At 34.8% G+C, this 23,936-nt stretch overlaps 1 protein-coding gene across 1 annotated transcript; it reads right to left on the reverse strand.

Annotated features, from left to right (window-relative positions):
• Positions 1 to 9,766: 9,766 nt before the first annotated feature.
• LOC110445791 lies at positions 9,767 to 21,025 on the reverse strand. The gene is made up of 4 exons (XM_021490580.1): positions 20,886 to 21,025; positions 14,248 to 14,443; positions 11,578 to 11,702; positions 9,767 to 10,257 (listed from the first exon to the last, which is right to left on the reverse strand). The coding sequence occupies exons 1-4, from the start codon at positions 20,944 to 20,946 to the stop codon at positions 10,172 to 10,174; spliced, it is 468 nt and encodes a 155-aa protein (XP_021346255.1). The 5' UTR covers positions 20,947 to 21,025; the 3' UTR covers positions 9,767 to 10,171.
• Positions 21,026 to 23,936: the final 2,911 nt, after the last annotated feature.

Raw genomic sequence — 23,936 nt, forward strand, 5'->3', positions numbered from 1 at the left:
CATTTTTGTTGGCGATGGATTGTATTGACACATGATCACATTTTTGTTGACGATGGATTGTATTGACATATGATCACATTTTTGTTGACGATGGATTGTATTGACATATGATCACATTTTTGTTGACGATGGATTGTATTGACATATGATCACATTTTTGTTGACGATGGATTGTATTGACATATGATCACATTTTTGTTGACGATGGATTGTATTGACATATGATCACATTTTTGTTGACGATGGATTGTATTGACATATGATCACATTTTTGTTGACGATGGATTGTATTGACATATGATCACATTTTTGTTGACGATGGATTGTATTGACATATGATCACATTTTTGTTGACGATGGATTGTATTGACATATGATCACATTTTTGTTGACGATGGATTGTATTGACATATGATCACATTTTTGTTGACGATGGATTGTATTGACATATGATCACATTTTTGTTGACGATGGATTGTATTGACATATGATCACATTTTTGTTGACGATGGATTGTATTGACATATGATCACATTTTTGTTGACGATGGATTGTATTGACATATGATCACATTTTTGTTGACGATGGATTGTATTGACATATGATCACATTTTTGTTGACGATGGATTGTATTGACATATGATCACATTTTTGTTGACGATGGATTGTATTGACATATGATCACATTTTTGTTGACGATGGATTGTATTGACATATGATCACATTTTTGTTGACGATGGATTGTATTGACATATGATCACATTTTTGTTGACGATGGATTGTATTGACATATGATCACATTTTTGTTGACGATGGATTGTATTGACATATGATCACATTTTTGTTGACGATGGATTGTATTGACATATGATCACATTTTTGTTGACGATGGATTGTATTGACATATGATCACATTTTTGTTGACGATGGATTGTATTGACATATGATCACATTTTTGTTGACGATGGATTGTATTGACATATGATCACATTTTTGTTGACGATGGATTGTATTGACATATGATCACATTTTTGTTGACGATGGATTGTATTGACATATGATCACATTTTTGTTGACGATGGATTGTATTGACATATGATCACATTTTTGTTGACGATGGATTGTATTGACATATGATCACATTTTTGTTGACGATGGATTGTATTGACATATGATCACATTTTTGTTGACGATGGATTGTATTGACATATGATCACATTTTTGTTGACGATGGATTGTATTGACATATGATCACATTTTTGTTGACGATGGATTGTATTGACATATGATCACATTTTTGTTGACGATGGATTGTATTGACATATGATCACATTTTTGTTGACGATGGATTGTATTGACATATGATCACATTTTTGTTGACGATGGATTGTATTGACATATGATCACATTTTTGTTGACGATGGATTGTATTGACATATGATCACATTTTTGTTGACGATGGATTGTATTGACATATGATCACATTTTTGTTGACGATGGATTGTATTGACATATGATCACATTTTTGTTGACGATGGATTGTATTGACATATGATCACATTTTTGTTGACGATGGATTGTATTGACATATGATCACATTTTTGTTGACGATGGATTGTATTGACATATGATCACATTTTTGTTGACGATGGATTGTATTGACATATGATCACATTTTTGTTGACGATGGATTGTATTGACATATGATCACATTTTTGTTGACGATGGATTGTATTGACATATGATCACATTTTTGTTGACGATGGATTGTATTGACATATGATCACATTTTTGTTGACGATGGATTGTATTGACATATGATCACATTTTTGTTGACGATGGATTGTATTGACATATGATCACATTTTTGTTGACGATGGATTGTATTGACATATGATCACATTTTTGTTGACGATGGATTGTATTGACATATGATCACATTTTTGTTGACGATGGATTGTATTGACATATGATCACATTTTTGTTGACGATGGATTGTATTGACATATGATCACATTTTTGTTGACGATGGATTGTATTGACATATGATCACATTTTTGTTGACGATGGATTGTATTGACATATGATCACATTTTTGTTGACGATGGATTGTATTGACATATGATCACATTTTTGTTGACGATGGATTGTATTGACATATGATCACATTTTTGTTGACGATGGATTGTATTGACATATGATCACATTTTTGTTGACGATGGATTGTATTGACATATGATCACATTTTTGTTGACGATGGATTGTATTGACACATGATCACATTTTTGGTGACGATGGATTGTATTGACATATGATCACATTTTTGTTGACGATTGTTTGTGATGACAGGTGATCATGTCTTTGTTGACGATGAATTGTGTTGGTAAGTGATCACATTTTGTTGACAATTGGGTTGATTTGACAGGTGATCACATCTATTAAGACAATGTGTTGATTGATGGTCATAACTACACTGACCAATAAAAATTGACATATGCTGACAACTGTTAAGAGTGTTACAATAGTATTCTTAGAAAATTTCATTATTTTGCGACAGATTGTACAGGCCACCTCACTGTGTCTAAAACGATAGATCATTTGTCATGTAATAAATTCATTCACGGTTGATTTTATATAGTTTCCTGTTATATTTCCTGAGATTTTAAACAGACCACATGAATATCTCCCTTGGTGTAGTATCCTTGCATATGATTCAGTGGTTAAATAAAATAGCACAGACTGTGCAGTTATCTCCCTAGCTGAAGCCAAATGGTGTGAAAAGTTCTTTTAGGCAACTACAGATATACATCTTTAAACGGTGTTTAGCTCAGCGATACAGCATCATACTAAAAACACTGGGGGTCACTCATTTAAACCCCAGGGAATGTGCAATATCTTTGTTACTCTCGGATCTCTTATTACAGATTTTGTGCAACTGACCCTTTTCATTGAATCTTTTTACAAACCTTGTTCTGGGGGCTTATGAATCTGGGGTGTAGATAAAGCTTAAATACTCACTACCACACCTTAGGAAAAAAGTGGTCTAAAGAATGTGGTTGTTCATGCATATGGTATCCAAGTTGCTTTAGTAGCTTCAGCCTGAGGGAATGCCCTCTCTCTCAGCAGTAAATTAGCTTCTGACTAGAAAGTCGGGGGTCGCTGGTTCACTAACCATTAAAAGCACATATACGTTCTCTTTAATACTTCTTTGCTATTACATGTCTGTTTTCTAACACACAAAAAATACTCAGAAAACATTATGTTCATGTGATTCAATTTTGGGGACATCAGTGCTTTGACATTTTAAAACTGGTTTGAAATAGCTGAAATTTCGTTTGCATATTGTTTTGCTCATTACTACAGTGTATACATGTTATCACAGCCTTTGATTGTTATTTTATCACAGGACACAAGAAAGGTTTGCTCTAACTAAAGGAACAAATGGTTTTCTTTTGTTACTATAGCAAGGCGACATACATGTAGGGATAGTACCAATCTGTGTTCGTTGTGTAATCTGCACAAATGTTGGCATACCTCAACTCTTAAAGGAATGCTGTTATTTCCATGAAACTTACCATAAATTCTAACACTATCAATGACCAGATCAGTTTTTATCTTGATCCAGATCTGAAATTCAGTAGGGCAACCTGAACAACATTAACGCAAATATCAATGACCATAATAAACAAGAGGCCCATGGGCCTTAACGGTCACCTGAGTCTACAGTATTTATTTTTGTTGTTGAAATATGTACCAATTTGAGTAAAAAATAGTATAATGTTAACTTAACTTTGTCAGGACCATGAGCTGATCATTCCTAGACCAATTTTAAGTGAGATCGGCCTATTAGAACTTAGTAGCAAAATAGCGGCCATGGCAGCCAAATTGTATTTCTGATTGACCCGAAAAATAACAACACTTTGTCAGGACCATGAGGCGATCATTCCTACCAACTTTCAGTTCAATCGGTCCAGCAGAACTTGACTTTAAGTTTGAAATAGGTTTTCAAAATGGCGGCCGTGGCGGCCATATTGGATTTCTGATCGACCCGAAAAATAACAACACTTTGTCAGGACCATGAGGCGATCATTCCTACCAACTTTCAGTTCAATCGGTCCAGCAGAACTTGACTTTAAGTTTGAAATAGGTTTTCAAAATGGCGGCCGTGGCGGCCATATTGGATTTCTGATCGACCCGAAAAATAACAACACTTTGTCAGGACCATGAGGCGATCATTCCTACCAACTTTCAGTTCAATCGGTCCAGCAGAACTTGACTTTAAGTTTGAAATAGGTTTTCAAAATGGCGGCCGTGGCGGCCATATTGGATTTCTGATCGACCCGAAAAATAACAACACTTTGTCAGGACCATGAGGCGATCATTCCTACCAACTTTCAGTTCAATCGGCCCAGCAGAACTTGACTTTAAGTTTGAAATGTAAAATGTTAACGGACGACGGACGACGGACGACGGACGACGGACGACGGACGACGACGGACGAAAACGGGTAGCAATAGGTCACTTGAGCTAAAGCTCAGGTGACCTAAAAACATCGACCTCCATATCACACAATATCAATGACCATAATAAAAAACATCGACCTCCATATCACACAAATATCAATGACCATATTAAAAAACATCGACCTCCATATCACACAAAGAAATAACATATATCACTGCGAGATCATGATGGCGACCGTAAAACTTGTCCAGTCTTCATCAGCCTGCATCTTTGGAAACCCCCATTGTTTAAGTTTGTCCATCAGTAGTCGACATCTGTTGAGGAAATCATGATATTCCCAGCAAGTTCTAGAATACAGAATCTACTGCAACAGGTTAACACTGTAGGTGTTACTATCAATGTAGAATGACAGTGTCCTTGATTTGAAGCAGGGATGTTACTATCAATGTAGAATGATATAGTGGCCTTGATTTGAAGCAAGGATGTTACTATCAATGTAGAATGATAGTGGCCTTGATTTGAAGCAATGATGTTACTATCAATGTAGAATGATAGTGTCCTTAATTTGAAGCAAGGATGTTACTATCAATGTAGAATGATAGTGGCCTTGATTTGAAGCTCTAGAATGTATTATACAATACAGTTCTTGTTATATTAAAATAGCACATCATCAATGTATTTAAAAGTGACTTGGCTAGGTGTTTGTTACCAGTCCCAATAATATCTTCAATAGATTCGGCTTCATATGAAATAATTAATGATTTGAAGTAAGGATGTTACTATCAATGTAGAATGAGTGTCCTTGATTTGAAGCAAGGATGTTTCTATCAATGTAGAATGAGTGTCCTTGATTTGAAGCAAGGATGTTTCTATCAATGTAGAATGATAGTGTCCTTGATTTGAAGCAAGGATATTACTATCAATGTAAAATGATAGTGTCTTTGATTTGAAGCAAGGATGTTACTATCAATGTAGAATCATAGTGACCTTGATTTGAAGCAAGGATGTTACTATCAATGTAGAATGATAGTGGCCTTGATTTGAAGCTCTAGAATGTATTATACAATACAGTTCTTGTTATATTAAAATAGCACACTGTTACCAGTCCCAATAATATCTTCAATAGATTCGGCTTCATATGAAAACAAAAACAATTCGGACAGAAGAGGCACAGTGTGTTCCCATAGGCATGCCCCGAAAACAGCACTGCAGTGCCAACTATAACGTCAATGACCCTTAGACCAACTATATAGTCAATGACCCTTAGACCAACTATAACGTCAATGACCCTTAGACCAACTATAACGTCAATGACCCTTAGAACAACTATTGGAATTTCCCTTCACACTGTCGTTCTCTATCACCTCATGCGGGAAATTGGTGAAAGGATCCCGAGAAACAAGCTCAGCCAAATATCTACTCACAGCAAAGGTAGTGAACCTACAATTGACATTTACCAAGCCTTTCTCCATAACACCAGTTGAACATCCGCCCAAAGACTATGAAATCAAAGTAACTAATTAGTAAGTGGACAATGTCTCAGGAAAAGCCAAAACGTATACTGTATACTGGGTTTTTTTTGCCATTTTCTTTTCTGCTATAAGGGCGAGTTTATCAGGACAGCTAATATAAATACAAAATTTAACCTACAATAGCACTTACGTGTGAAGGGCAAACTTTAGACTGGGTGAATATATATAGATGTTAATTACCAGCGAAGGGCGAATATTGAACTGGGTAAAAGGTTCCAGTATAGAGTATCAGAGATATTAAAACAGACGAGGATTGTATCCCATTATCTAAAACATCCTTATTTCTAGGTCACCAACCTCTGAGTATCTTCAATGCTATGAAGAGGAGTAGCCACCTGTCGTCCTTAGCAGTACTCCACGTCCACATTGACGTTGAAATACACATTGACAGCTTTGCTTTAGCAAGATGCTGAGTTAGAATTATGTTATTTACAAGAAATTTGTTAGAATCTAGTTTAAGTTTTGAATAATTTAGCTTACTGTATTATAATGACAGACCTTTTTAAATTATACTTTTGCTAAAGTGTGCATGTAGTAAACAGTTACCTACAGGAAAGTAAAATATAACAATAACATCTTTGGTGATTACATTTATTTTATTTTATAAAGTTGACCCCCAAAATGCACCAGAACTTACAAAATGTGTTAAAAAAACATGAAATTGCCCTGGGTAGGCCACCAGACTCCGTACAGTGAGTGGGAGATACCAGTACTCCCACCGGGCCACCAGACTCCGTACAGTGAGTGGGAGATCCCAGTCCTCCCACCTGGCCACCAGACTCCGTACAGTCAGTGGGAGATACCAGTACTCCCACCAGGCCACCAGACTCCGTACAGTGAGTGGGAGATACCAGTACTCCCACCTGGCCACCAGACTCCGTACAGTGAGTGGGAGATACCTACGCCAAGCTGGCCACCAGACTCTGCACAGTGAGTGGGGATACCTACTCCCACCTCGTCTCTTTGTGCCTGCAGGTCTGCAGTTTAACCATAATCAAGTTATTCCCCTTTCATATACAGTAACAGGTAAATTTAATTTAAACTTATCATTTAAGCATTGCATAATGAGTTGATTGCTGAGTTTGAAATATCCAGTATCAGTAATAAACATGGGCATATATGTTTCAAATCATCATTTCCAAAATAATACTGGTATATATTCTACAAGGCAGCTATAACAAACACATGTAGATTAACCTGGGAACAGGTAGAGAAGGCGGCCAACACCTGGAGGAGTGTAGTATACTTAATTATTTGCATGTAGTCTAAAGGTAGTGCCCTCTACAAGCACTAGGCGTTACCTTTATAGCCTTCACCCAACGGCACAACAACACTATAGAAATGCTTGTCCATGTTAACAAATGATAGTTGTATAATAATGCTAGTAAATGTTAACATACAATACAAGTACAGTGATACTGGTTTACGTAAAAGAATATACAACAACCGCACTATATGTACAAAAATAGTTTGGTGAAAATGGAAGTTCAGTAAAATATATTTGTGATTAACCCAAAGGGATCGACTCTAAGGATAAACTTTATTGAGTAAAACAGCGGATCCATGGAATAAGTTGTTCAAAGTGAAATATGTTTACAATGAACGGTTATGGAGCGAGGGAATAGGTTCCCATGGAGGACCTAAAAATATAGTTCTTTATAGGTAAATTACAACATATGCCGTCAATGAGATACATCCATGTCATGGGACACAAAGATGACTTTATTTAAAAAATATATATTTTACATGTATATTCAGGGTGTTCATTGTAAATGTGTTTAATGGTATCCAAATTGACCTTATAAGTAGTAATATCATAAACTTAACCCTCAGAATCTGGTTACGTCAAACTTATTGATTTGGCAATATCTCAACTAAAATATTAAAAATACTTTTTTTCCCCCAAATTTCTTTTTCTAAAAAAAGTGAATGTTTTTCTAACACTACCCTGGTGGTAACCAGAATAATTCAAGTTTCTAGGATTTACTTTATATACTTTCTTGAAGATATAATAATAAAACTAAATCCCAGATTTATGCCTTTGCTGTGATGTTGATGAATTGTTACGGCTAGATCATAACAAACAGTATCAGTAAGTGAAGATCACTTTTCTCTTCCATAAAGTAAATAAAGACAAAGCTACATGTTCAAAAAAGGAACGAGATTCACATAACTTTAGTAGCCAATCATGGCTCTATAAACCTTATAAGTTTACTTTGGTAGCCAATTATGGCTCTATAAACCTTATAAGTTTACTGCAGTAACCAATCATGGCTCTATAAACTTTATAAGTTTACTGCAGTAACCAATCATGGCTCTATAAACCTTATAAGTTTACTTAGGTAACCAATCATAGCTCTATAAACCTTATAAGTTTACTGCAGTAACCAATCATGGCTCTATAAACTTTATAAGTTTACTGCAGTAACCAATCATGGCTCTATAAACCTTATAAGTTTACTTAGGTAACCAATCATAGCTCTATAAACCTTATAAGTTTACTGCAGTAACCAATCATGGCTCTATAAACTTTATAAGTTTACTGCAGTAACCAATCATGGCTCTATAAACCTTATAAGTTTACTTAGGTAACCAATCATAGCTCTATAAACCTTATAAGTTTACTGCAGTAACCAATCATGGCTCTATAAACTTTATAAGTTTACTGCAGTAACCAATCATGGCTCTATAAACCTTATAAGTTTACTTAGGTAACCAATCATGGCTCTATAAACCTTATAAGTTTACTTTAGTAACCAATCATGGCTCGATACCTTATAAGTTTATATTAATATAAAACATTATTGAGTTATGACAAAATAAAGGGTTTGAGTAATATAAGTAGATGTCCCAACAGTGTTGATGTAAAATGTTGTCAAAAATGTTAACAAAAAATACTGTCATCGTAATTTCTACCATAAATATTATCGATTTCTTCAATTCTGTTCAGTGTGATATGTTTTATCTGACAAACTGCGTTCTTATCCTTCCAGAAGAGACATTACATTCTTTGAGATATCACATTTGTATAATGACGTCATGTTTTATGACACCTTCCAACTCAAAGTGTCAAATCATGTGTTAGGCAATGACAAATTATGTTTTTTTCTTTTTCTATTTTAAGTAGGTGCCATTTCAAAAGTATTTTATTGACAATACATATATAATACAAACATATAAGTTAACATTAAAGGAGATATTTGAACAGTATTGACAAAAGAATAAGACAACAGGCTTTGCCTATATCAGTCTTCTTCCATTTCCGGTAGCTATATATGTACAATGCTTAAATATATAAAATATTGTAATTCGTTTTCCTCTCACACACATGCACCCCCCACACCCAGTAGGTGTTATTGGAGAGAGAAGATACTAAACTGATCATTATTCTTAATTCATATCCCATCAAACGATTTTTTTCTTCTTCAAATTTTTACACTTTTGCCACTGCTCATATAAAATGTTTTAGAATAATCTTATAGACATGGTATAAATCCTAATCAACCAACACGGCAGGGGTTTGATTGGGTTTGATTGGTCATTTAGGGACATGTCAGGTCTTCAAAACACATGTCAGTATAAACTTCAATTTACTGTATAACTGACCAGTGGAGTATGGGAAAGGAATTTGTTCCACCAAAACATAATCTCACACTACATAATCAACATTTAAATCAACAAAGATAACTACACTAATAACAACCATCACAAACCTTATAGCAACATTAAATGATCAAATAGAACTAAAAAGGAATTCTTCAAAACCTTCAAGTGCATGTTTACAAACAACATCAAATGTAAAGAAAAAATGAGATAAAAACAATCTTGTTCCAATATACCCCATGGCTATTGTATTAATTTCTATGTGAACATTACTTGATGACATATACTGCAAGAGTTCAATATTAAATAATATCATGATCTAAAGTCAATCTATCAGACTCAATTAGTCCAAGAATATTCCTTTAAATATCTTACAGATTTATACTCAAAGTCACGTTTTCAGCTCCTGTTCAGTGAAACAGCCCAATGTCTTCCGAAGTGGACATAAATTCTGAATTTTGACACAATTTCCATTTTGGTGTTGATTTGCTTGACCATAAGTTGGTGATCCCTGTACTACGATCTGGTAGGTGTACATGGCTGAGATGTTACATTGGTCAACTCCTGGTCCTTTACTGTACGTAACCAGTGTTGAAAGGGTTGGCGGGACTGCTCGACTGGTCATTTGGTTGTGCCTGATGGGTCACAACCAGCATACCTATAATTTACAATGAAGGTGTGAGAACTGTTGTATAGCTACAGAACTAAATGTTTCAGTAATATTTTACTGACCATCTTGACGATGAATAAATTATAATACAACTGTATTTGATTGGATCCCTTATTTCCGCCCCATAGAATTTGAGTGGTTTTAAACATTAATCTTTATATCCCCTATCGGGCCCCACCATATGCCACCATAGAGCAACCCTCCACGAATACAAAATTGAGTCCCCTTTTCCAAAAAACATCCTACACAAGAATTGGTTAAGATCCCTCCAATCAAAGTTAAGAAGATGGATTTTAAATATTACCACAATTTCCCCTATTTGGTCACACCTCTCTGCTCTCTGGCAACCACTGCACCTTTTATATAAAATTGAGTCCCCTGTTCTGCCCAAGGTTGCTCTGGACCCTTGGTTAAAATCCCTCCAATCATTCAGAAGGAGAAGTATTTTAAGGATTTAGCTCAATTTCCCCTATTAAGTCAACCCCCCCCCCCTCCCTTGGGGGGGGGGACTCTCTGTTTACACAAAATAATTCCCTTTACCCAAGGATGCTCCAGGCTAAATTTAGTCAAAATCCACTAAGCTGTGCAGGACTAGTAGCATCAAGACATAAACTCACTTGCCCTTTGGGTAGGTGAGCTAAAATAAAGTGTTTTCCCAAACAAAATTTGGTTAGATAGGTAAATATTTGCAACGAAAGTTTAAGCGTAAAATTTATAGCAATCTTCAAGAGCCTCTGAGTGAGCTTTCTTAATAATAGTCCTAGGGTGGGGATCAGAACCCTTTCCCTACTATGACCCAGGGAGTATGTCCCCTGAGGCCAAACCTGATAGCCTATTACTGTATTGGAACTTTCATGCATGGTTATTGTATATGGTTGTGGGGATTATAAGTATCTCAGGGTATTTATATATGTTGTTACCCATTCACCATGGCACAAAATTATTGTATACATGAATAAGCAAATTCAGAAGGACTTTTTGAAATGTATAATTTCCTTAATTTGATTTTAAAATGATGTGCAATCAGGTTGATTTAGGAAAAATTAGTTTTTTTTCTTTTTCTATAAGATTGTGAAATATGCCTAGTAATTTATATTTCATCTGGTACAAAAGATTTTTTTTGATCATATCAAATTTATCATCATATCAATGACACCCCCCCCCCCCCCCCCCCCCCCCCCCCCCCCCCCCNATGTAACATCACAACTATTGGCGATATTACATGAGGCTAATTGTATAATGTGTTTAATGTATTCTGACTATTCTCTGCAGGATAGCAATATGATGAACAAGTTATAAAAAACAAACCTTGTGGCTCAGCTGGCATCAAGACTGCTCCAGAAGTGCGATTGCGGCAGCAGGCACAACAGCAACAAACACAGCAGGTGATTATAGCTCCTAGTATAGCCAGGACAATCAACACTGGTATATACCTGTGACATACAACATGTCATCTATAACATACAACATGTTAGTCACAACATACAACATGTCAGTCACAACATACAACATGTCAGTCACACCATACAACATGTCAGTCACAACATACAACATGTTAGTCACAACATACAACATGTCATCTATAACATACAACATGTCATCTATAACATACAACATGTCAGTCACACCATACAACATGTCAGTCACATCATACAACATGTTAGTCACAACATACAACATGTTAGTCACACCATACAACATCTTAGTCACACTATCCAACATGTTAGTCACACCATACAACATATCAGTCACAACATACAACATGTCATCTATAACATACATCATGTTAGTCACACCATACAACATGTTAGTCACACTATACAACATGTTAGTCACACCATACAAGATGTTAGTCACACTATACAACATGTTAGTCACACCATACAAGATGTTAGTCACACTATACAACATGTTAGTCACACCATACAACATCTTAGTCACACTATCCAACATGTTAGTCACACCATACAACATGTCAGTAACAACATACAACATGTCAGTCACAACAGACAACATGTCAGTCACAACATACAACATGTAAGTCACAACATACAACATGTCAGCTATAAAATACAACATGTCAACTATAACATACAAGATATGTCATCTATAACATACAACATGTTATTCACACCATACAACATGTCAGTCACAACATTCAACATGTTAGTCACAACATACAACATGTTAGTCACAACATACAACATGTCATCGATAACATACAACATGTCATCTATAACATACATCATGTTAGTCACACCATACAACATGTTAGTCACACTATACAACATGTTAGTCACACCATACAACATATCAGTCACAACATACAACATGTCATCTATAACATACAACATGTTAGTCACACCATACAACATATCAGTCACAACATACAACATGTCATCTATAACATACATCATGTTAGTCACACCATACAACATGTTAGTCACACTATACAACATGTTAGTCACACCATACAACATGTCAGTCACATCATACAACATGTTAGTCACAACATACAACATGTTATCTATAACATACAACATGTCAACTATAATATACAACATGTCAGTCGCAACATACAACATGTCAGTCACAACAAACAACATGTCAGTCACAACATACAACATGTAAGTCACAACATACAACATGTCAGCTATAAAATACAACATGTCAACTATAACATACAATATATGTCATCTATAACATACAACATGTTAGTCACAACATACAACATGTCAGCTATAACATACAACATGTCAACTATAACATACAACATGTCAACTATAACAAACAACACTAACATAATATCAGTGATACTGATCCCCGCAAACCCATTAAATTTTGAATTTCTGCCTAAATAATTGCACCAACTCTACCCTCCCCTTTTTATAAACCTCAAGAAAACACTGATTTACCAAAGTTTTCATATAAATATACATTTTGGTCTAACATTACATGTTGTGTGAAAGAGCAGCCATTATATGATACAAGTGACATCATTTAAACAATGAACTGTGGTGATATGGCATTCACAGACTGTACATTATGTAGGAATGAAACAGCTTTAAAGGCAAACAAAACATGACACACATTTATATTTTGTATGCCTGACAAAATTCCTTTGAATTCCGGTTAGAAACAACTAATAAGCTGTTTATGATAATATATGTAATGTTCATAATATATATGTACAACATATTGAAATGGGTCAGCCCTGTGTAACAGAAGTTACCATAACACTAAATATTAATGTCATGTTGTAATGTATGTGTCAATGTGATATCATATGTAGTCATGTCCATCGTATTCGTTACGTGAAAGTAAACTATGTATATTGTAACTGTTAGTGATAGTTTCGTATCTTTCTGTTCTTAGGTTTTCTGTGGATATTAAAAATATGAACACCCTTAAATGTCTAAGAAGTTGTTTTTCCAAGCCTTAATAAGGCCACGGAGGGCTACACATAGAACAAAGATTTTTACATAATTGTAAACAAAATTTGATTCTATCTCAGAGGCCCTACCTAATATATTTACGTAAGTTAACAAAAATTTGAGTACATGTACTAACAAAGTAAAAGAATTGTGTAATCTCAGAAAATATTTACATTGTGCTATGAGAAAATGTTGAGAAATCAATTGTAAGCTCACTCTCCACTTAATTAACTTAAATGTGTATCCGTACATAATCTCTTGTACATGAACGTGCACTACATGATGTAATTGTAATTTGTTAGATATTTAACCTACGAGTTGAATAGCTCTCGGAAATAAAGAAACTGATCAACTGGAACTGAACCACTGTTGACTTGTCTTGATTAGACAGTTCCTTGTGATTACTGCTGTCATATAGGGCCAACACATTACCAGTCACTCGTTACTATATTTTAGCTGATATTTTTTTTTTTTTAAATCTTAAAAAACCCCACTAAATTCTAGTAAATACAAAATTGAGAGACAGGTTTGTTTCTGGGCTCACCAATGTGCTGTGAACCAGGCTGTACAGAAGTCCATCCTCATGTCGACAGGTGCCTGAAGCAGGATGTTATCGCAACAGTCATACTTGAGGAGGTTGAAGCAGCAGTAATTGTCACACCATTTCTGTTCGTTGGACACTTCATTCCCAATGATGTTGTAGTGGGCTTTGCAACACTCACCACTCTCTCCTAATTGGACTGAAATCAATTAAAACAGTCGTTTACTTCCGAAAGAGGTAAAATGTGTGCTATATTACCATTGCTTTAATTGAAAATTGTTGAATAAAAAAATAAGAAGTTACACAATATTATTTACATAATCTTAATGATATACTTAATAAGCTATAGAACAGGTGAGCTAAAAAAGTATAAAAAAAAAAAGGTCCAGAGGGCCTGTATCGCTAACCTGGATATCTAAACAATCATGGCAAAATATTCTCCAAATAATATGCAAATGAATGAGCCAGACCCCAAGGTCAATCCTTGTAGCATACATCTGTATTGGATTTTTTTTTTCTTAACATTTAATGTTGATATAAACAAGCTAGAATTATAATAAACATTATTCTGCTTTTGATCTTCAATGTTTATAACATGTCTAGAGCAAATGGCACATCATCTAAAGTTCATTTATCGATCAAGGTTACTTAGCCTTTGTTTTCTTATTTATTTATTGCTAAAATGTATAACCAGGGGATTTTACTATGATTTTAGTGGTTTGCATGGCAACATCTATCACTATTTGAGGTCGGTGCTCCTCTCAACAGCTAGTAGAAGAGAAATAAGCTCTGCATGACCTTTAGGTATATAAATAAACCTTAAATTATGGGTCATTTCTTAGCACTCAGTTGGGTCCCAAAAGAGATTGAAATATTATAAGTCCAATGAGCTATTTTAATGAAGGCATCATCCTTAATGCCTTATTTTCGACTACGTTAACATGGCTATGTATTTTTTGTATAGCCAATGTACAAGTTCTATATATACAAATTACATATATAATTTTCAACGTTTAATTGAGGTCTTTGAATATGACTTATCAGGGGGTTGAAATTTTCAGTGACTACAGCATCTATAAGGGGGCTTGTTGAACCTTAACAATACACCTCGACAGGTTAGTGTGCATGCGAGCTCCGCTGTGCAGCCATGCGAGACAAAATACAAAGGCTATATATTTATAGAATCTGAATACAACTCACATCATACTATACTGTAACAGGGCGAAAAACCGTTGACAATCATGTCCATAATAATTAGCCAACCAGCTGCGGCCTCTTTGTTATACTTTGTAGGAGAAACTATTTACACCCTATATAAGTTTTAAGAAAAATACCTTGGTTAAGAAAGGCTATACAATAGTAGATGACAAACTACACTCAACTAAGACTGGACCCATCAACATTTTACATGCTATTGCTTTCAAGTACATTTTATTACTTTAAGGTGGCTCCACACTTTCGCAATTAACCAGCAAAACTCGTTGAAACTTTCATATAATGGTTATGCAACTATGTAGAGTTGGGTTTATGAAAATCTTAACATTCCGATAGTTTGGGGACTTTTTTGGAAAAAATACCAAAAAATTGAATTTTCATCAATTTTAATATTTTCCGGATTTTTGTGTGTGTGGCATTGTTCGGAACAATAACAACAATAATAAAATGAAAAGAAGCATTTCTAATTAACCCTACAAATATTTTATTTATCGCAAAATATGTAACACATGTTACACAAAGTGTTTTTAATTGAATTTGTACAGATAAAAGTGATTATCTACAAGCTAAAAGCAAACAGGACACAAAGATCTATACATAGAGAACGGGAAATTGAACAAAATATAAACAATGACTTTATAATAATTTATTTTACATTTTACAATCACTTCGATCCGGGTGAGAGTTATCTTCCTTGAAAAAGATCAGAACTTTTTGCAGAGGGGTGACATTTACACAATGACAGTTGTCTCTGTTTACATATAACAAAAATGATGGAAATAAATCAAAAATATGATATAAAAATTATCAACTTATTGTTCTTTAATGGAACCAAATTACCCTCAGTCATGTACACTTTGGACATCATTCCGCAGTCCGTTAACTCACACGGTATATTTATAATTATATGTCAGGTACATATGTGACCAGAGGCTATCGCATGGTATGCCGTTCTCACGTGCACTCACATATGCATTTCATAGGTATCTTGATATTTTACAAAACATTATTTTCACAGAGTAAGTAGACTACATTTGTAAACACGATTACAGCGAAAATCATAACGACCTTGAGCTTATGAACTCGTGTAAGCACGTGATATGCACATGTGAGGTTGGTAGGTCCGCATTCCATGCGTTTCCTATATGACCTTCTTGAGGTCGTTTGGTCCCATGTCACTGTTTTCCATGAGTCTGTTTATGTCTATGAATTGGAAAGCTTCATTTCCCAGTAAAATCTCGATATCGGGTGTTGACATATCATCGGCACACACGTGTACTATTGTTTACCAGGGGCCTGTTTGTTTATGTGGAGCAACCGGTTTGACCGTTTATAAATGTAACAATTTTGGGTATAAATCCTGGCGGACCTGCAAATGTGTATGCAGGCCTTGCAAGGCTTTCTCAAGGCTCGCCTGAAAACAGCATCAGATTACTAGGTCCGCCCTTATTTAATAAACGAACAACAGTGGGCTGATCGGTTTGACCGTTTAAACGAAAACGGCCCAGGTGTTACTATAATTTGCACTACGATATTGAATGCCCAATACGGAAATGATGACACGGTGTACAAGCACATTTCGATCAAGATAATCGAGTCCGAGCTGTACTTTTTCCGGAAGTACGTCACGAAAATGGACGCTGATGACGATGTGTGGAGCCACCTTAAACTTTACTTGTAATTTACCAAAATAATCTAAATGCAGGCATCAAATTGTACAGAAAATTCAACACACAGTAATCGTACAACCCCAAAATCTGACAAATAACCATCCCATTTTGTGCCGAAAATTGGAACAACAAAATTGTCCAAAGAACAGAATTGTATCAACATTATAATAAATAGCAGCTGCTAGAAGGTATATAATTAAAAAGAAAAAGCATACTGAGTATTGCTAAAGCAATACATGTCCCCTATCGCCTCCCGCTAGCTATAACACTGTAATGATTTATAAAAATGGTGCCCTTTGGTGTTAATTTGGGAAAATGGAAAGTATACAATTAGCTTGTTACTGATTTTAATGTAATAATAATACAAGAAATTGTAATGTTTGTATTATGACAGATGAATTATATATATAAAATGATTGTTATATTTTTTGCTGCTTTTGTGGTATTAAATCAATTACTAGCAAGGGTGATTAAGACGTGAATATCATCACCAACGTGTAATAACGTGGTACTTATCCAGTTTAATTCAGTTCATTATTGCCCTTTTAACAGCGTTACGGTCCTTTGAACTTAAAAGTATTTTTTTGTCTGTAGGTATATATCCTAATGTTTCTAAACCATGATGTTTGAATTACATGCTTTTTCAAATATGTCCGAGGTATTATGGTCCTTTGTAATTGTGTGAAGTTTGATCAAAATTCCTCAAAGAATGAAGCCGCTAGAGTTCTGACAAGGATTTTCTAAAAATAATAACGGTGATCTGGACCTTGACCCAACAACCCTGAAACTCGAACTTGTCCGAGCTAATATGGTCCTTTGTAATTGTGTGAAGTTTGATCAAAATCCCCCAATGAATACTTAAGACTAGTTATAAGCAGCTATAGTTCATATTACTGAGCACATCAAGGTGATGTTGCTGAATACGTGTACCTAAAATAGTATTTAGAGTTGGAAAAACATTTGTTTATTTTATTGTAAAGATTAAAAATGTTTGGGCTATAAACACTGCTCATCTGTGGTATTAAACAGCAACATACATTGTACAGTGGTCTTAAAGATAAAATAAGGTAAATTAGGTACAATTGTTTACCTGTTTATATGCATGAATAAATTGGAGGTAATTAATTATAAGCAATACCTAAGAACAAAAGTAGGTACCCTATCCGTTCCCCATACCAGGTGGATACAATTGTTTACCAGTTTTGCCTTTATATGCATGAATAAATTGGAGGTAAGCAATACCTAAGAACAAAAGTAGGTACCCTATCCATTCCCCATACCAGGTGGATACACTTGTTTACCTGTTTTGCCTTTATATGCATGAATAAATTGGAGGTAAGCAATACCTAAGAACAAAAGTAGGTACCCTATCCGTTCTCCATACCAGGTGGTAGTCGATACCAGTATTGTACATGTAAAATGCTGTTTTTTCTGCCAGACAGTTTTGTATGTGTCATTTCACCTTACAAACAATGTTTTATCTTTAAGACCACTGTATAATGTATGTTGCTGTTTAATACCACAGATGAGCAGTGTTTATAGCCCAAACATTTTTAATCTTTACAATAAAATAAACAAATGTTTTTCCAACTCTAAATACTATTTTAGGTACACGTATTCAGCAAAATCACCTTGATGTGCTCAGTAATATGAACTATAGCTGCTTATAACTATTAAGATATATAATTTTATAACCCGGCCAATACCGATCTTCAATTTAATTGAGGATAGGTATAGATAATACCTTTAGCTAATTACTAATTATAAAGATACTGTATTTACCTTCATTTCAACTGTATTAAGATACAAAACGTAAGTATAGCTAATACCTAAAGCTAATAACAGCTATATACTGTATATACCCCATACCTAACCACAATTGAATTGAGGATTATAGATTCAATCCATTAAAGACATCTCCAATTAAACTAAAGACAGGTACAATCCAATTATATTTAGATATCTACACTGGTGCAGATAACTTACGAAATATACAACTCAATGCATGCTTCTCAACAGCTATACAATGTAGTAAGGTAAATAAGTACTAATTGTAATGGGGCCCCAAACTGCCCCCATAGTTGCAAAGATGCATCAGAAAAGGTTTTGCAATGCCATAATACACTTACAATATACAGTTGTACATACTAAATTTGAGTGACATCGCACAATTTCTGAATTGCAACCAATCAGAAGTGTCTGTGTGGTTGCTATGGCAACGATATCTATGCGATTGAATATGCAGTCCCCTATATACCAATTGTCATCAAAATCGAACAATATATCTAAATTTCGACCAATCAGAAGAATCCATGTGGTTGCTATGGTAACAAATTATATGCTGTTTTATTTTCAGCCCCCATTTACCTCTATATATATACCCTTTTTTTTAAAATCCAACAGTATCTAAATTTTGACTAATCAGAGGCCAGAAATTGGCCGTCATTTTGTTTAATCACAAAACAAACACCGCAGTTGTATGTATTGTGTCATACTACACCTATGCACCAAATTTCATCCAAATCGGCCAGTATTTAAACCTTGACCAATTAGACGAAAAAATTGGCGGCCATTTTTGTTGAAATGTGAAATCTTAGCTACGGAAGAGATCATTGTCTTATGATACACCTACATACTAAATTTGATCAAAATTGGACAATATATAAATTTCGACCAATCAGAGGACAGGAAATGGCGGCCGTGTTGTTAAATCACAAAACATATACAACTGCGGTGTTTGTTTGTTAAATCACAAAACAAACACTGCAGTTGTATTTGTAGTGCCATACTACACCTATGCACCAAATTTCATCCAAATCAGACAGTATTTAAATTTTGACCAATCAGAGGGGGAAAAAACGGCGGCCATTTGGTTGAAATGTGAAATCTAAGCTTCACCTACATACAAAAATTTGATCGAAATCGGACAATATTTAAATTTCGACCAATCAGAGGTCAGGAAATGGCAGCCATTTTGTTAAATCGCAAAACAAACCCCGCAGTTGTTTTGGTAATGCCATACTTATATATACTTGTCTAAATTTCGACCAATCAAAGGCCGCTGTCCGGCTGACCAATAATAAATAATAAGAAGAAGAAATGGAGCAAAAGCAATTATATGTCCTCAAAGTTTGTTTGGGGGATATAATTAAGTACATTTGTACTGTATGACTATAGGAATATAAATGAGCATTACAAGGTGTCATTTCTTAGTATTCTAGCCTATATATATATATTACAATGATGGTAAATGAACTATTTTTTATGAAGGTATACCAGCCTTAATGCCTTATTTTAGACCAAATTTGTTACCTGTCTTTTTAATAAGTAAAGTGAAGTTCAATACATGTATATATACATTTATTACCTGTCTCAACCAATGGTGTTAAAATGGGGGCATGCGCACGGACAATATAATCTAATTCCTGATGGGGGTTTGCATTGTATTGTAAAATGACTAAACCTAACGTTCGCGGACGTGTGTCCAGACTGTCCCACAGAACTCTGGCCTTGCGATTTGGAGTTCCATAAAAGACAAGTCTTTAATGAGTTACAAATTGATAGCTTTCGGATCACTTGCTGACTTAGTTCGCACAGACCATAACAAAAAAGTAGACATGAGCGAGACCTAGTATACGTAGTAGTAGTAGTAACCGATATCTGTGTGCGCCTTTGGATTGCTGTAGCTAATATAAGCAGTAGCCCTGAATTATTCAAAACACATTATACATTGTATACTTGTTTTGTAATACTTACCCAGACACACCAGCAATACTGCTGCAGCAACCTCAATACGTGTCTGTAAACGGCCGTCCATGTTCAATTGCAATGGCTGCCAACAGTTCCAAATTTATAAAGCTACAGCTGTAACACGCCGATGAACGTCACGCTATTAAGTATTAAAGGGCGCCTACCATAACCAGGGTAGAGCGATGCACTGTGCAGGAACCTGAACGACAAGTCATACCACAGGGACATGAGAGTTTGCTACAGATATCTTTGGACCTACAATAAACTAAGGTATTCCAGTAATAATATACACGTTTAAGAGGTTTAATAAACACATTTTCGGTAAAAATGCCACACCAAACATATCTCAGTATCATTATTCAGTGAGCGTGGCGTTTTTAATGAAAGTTGATCTTAATCTTTAAAACAAGTAAAATAACTCTGTACACCTTAGTTTTGGCATAAACATATCTGTAACAAACTCTTAGGTCACTGTGCCATATACTAGCTATCTAGCTATTGACTAGACTAAATTTATGTTATTCCGCTATGCAATTTTCAACAGTGCCGACTGATCAATTTACTCATGGTTTGAATAAACACTAGGCCAAATACACAAGCAACACTGCACCACCAAATTCATTTTGTAAATTTATGTCTCCCTTCCTTTATGCCTCGACTCCATTCCTATAAATGAACGGATCCGTTCTGTTCTGTTATGGGTTCAAGTTGAATCAGAGGTTCTTCCTTGCAATGGCAAGCGTTCATTATCTGATGTAGCGTCATTAATCTATTTTCTGAAAACACAGAAAACGAAAGTGAAACTGATGCGCGTACGTGTTTTCATCTCACTTTTGACGAATGGCGAGACTTATTTAGTTTATTTGGGAATAACAAATCATTTGGAAATATCAATACTGTCAGACCATTCCGTCATGAAAATAAACCTGTTCCCTGTACCATGTACCCTGTACCCCGTACCGTGTATTTTCACAGCACAATTTAACCGGGGGTATTACCGTTTTGAAACCGTCGAAAATTTTTTTTTTGGGTCTTAATAGTAATTCTTTATACTGAAAATCTATATTCTTTAAAACATAAAAAAAATAATGTTCTTCTTGCTCCACTGAACGATTAGCACGATAAGGCCGGAAAATTGACAAAAAATATTTTCGCAACATATATATGTACTAAAAATTTGGAGCTTCGATATTTCTGGTTCTCTCTGGAAATACGTCTCACTACACACTTTTTGAAAGTATCTTAAGTTGTTTTCAGGGAATAGGACCAATTTCATGGAAATCTAACCACCATAGAGATAGTGGTTTCGCTCTTCGGCGCTAGCACATGACCTTCTATCCAACAATCTTATAAAGCATTTACTGACCTACTTTCAGTTGTGGTTCATATATAGTCAATGTGAATGCCCACTGCACATGCAACAGAAAAGAACTCTTACAAAACAAAACCAATATTGGGGAAAGTCAACCTTGTGATGAGAAAACCTGAAATTACTTGTTTTACTAACTTAACTACTGGATTTGCCAAACTGTCACAGGAATCACTGTACATGTATTGAAGAAACCTAAACTGTCAATATGGCTAATTAACATTCTCCAATTAGAGATACATCCATGTATTTGCTTTTGCACGTAGCTTATCACAAAAGTAATATTAGTGTATCATTTTATTGAACACATGACAAATATATATTCACGCAAGAGCGATAAGCATGCTTTAATGTAGGCCAGCAAGGATGATATAGAAATATGTTTGCAGTCCAAGTCCATTTTGAATGATATGCCTGTTTATGCAACTTGAGCTTTAAAAATACGCGAAAAACAGGCAAATGTTTAAAAGCTTATCAAACTTTTTTGGTGTGTAAAATTCTTAGTAGAAATGCTACTTTGGATAAGATACGTTTCTATCTTGAAATAAGAGCTACATTCAGGGTGAGCAAACTGTTCTTGCTCATAGTTGTTTTCTTTTATGTCCGATTATTAAATCTTTTAGCATCATAACACAGCCCTTTATTCAGGGAAACAATACTTATTTCATATTCATAAAAAGTAGAATATGTTCTCTCAACCCAAAGTTCACAATTAGTATATGGGGATATGAAATTTTCTATATCATTAAAAGTTTTATAACTGTAGAAAATAACAATTTTATAACAGTTTCTCTAATAAAAACATTTAGTAGTCGGACTAACTCCATACAAAAATAAACATTTTGTTGTTTAGAATGGTTGACTTTGCAATTTTGCCAAGAGTTTGAACACATTGGTTAATATCTTTTACCATAAATGGCATTGTCAGTATTTGGGGCATGCAAAGAAGAGATACTAAAATTATTTTAAATCTGTTTTTGCCTTTTTTATTGAGATTTCGTTACAATTTGGACTTAAAAATTATTGCAAATCAGCCCCATTTGCCAACTCTAGTTGATGTTTGTTTGTGTGGGAAAGCAACATAAGTATTATATGAAAATTAAAACATATCCAGTGTCGTACCGCTATTCTTTTAAATATTTTCATAAACCAATATTGCTTATGAGATTAGCTAATAGTACCCTTTTCTATCTGTTTAAGGTAACTTATAAGCTAACATCTTCAACTTGAAAATGCTTTTAAGCCATATTGATTGTTCAATATTTTTGCCATGTGGTGATTTTGAGGCAACTGGTTGGCACCTATGTCAGAATTGGGCCTATATAAGTCCATTGATCTTACTATATTCCTAAACTTTGCTCGATCAATGAAACTTATAATATAAGGATATCATACTTCAGAGTCGGTAAAATTCCAAAGAGGAGGATAAAGCATTTTCCCCAAGGTAGACTTGATTCTGTTACAAAGTGGATATTTATCATTGATTAAAAGAAACAAACACACACAAAAACAAAATGATAAATACATAAATAATGTTCCAATGAAATCGGTATATGGGTCATGTTTAGGGGTAGGATTACTTGATTAATTGTACATAAATTTACAATGTATTATTCACATTCAAATGGACAACCCTATATGTTTTTATCTCGCTTTCCTATGAAGAACACGCTGAGAGATTATAGGAA

This window comes from Mizuhopecten yessoensis, unplaced genomic scaffold, assembly GCF_002113885.1.
Source record: "Mizuhopecten yessoensis strain PY_sf001 unplaced genomic scaffold, ASM211388v2 scaffold2369, whole genome shotgun sequence".
Taxonomy (NCBI): domain Eukaryota; kingdom Metazoa; phylum Mollusca; class Bivalvia; order Pectinida; family Pectinidae; genus Mizuhopecten; species Mizuhopecten yessoensis.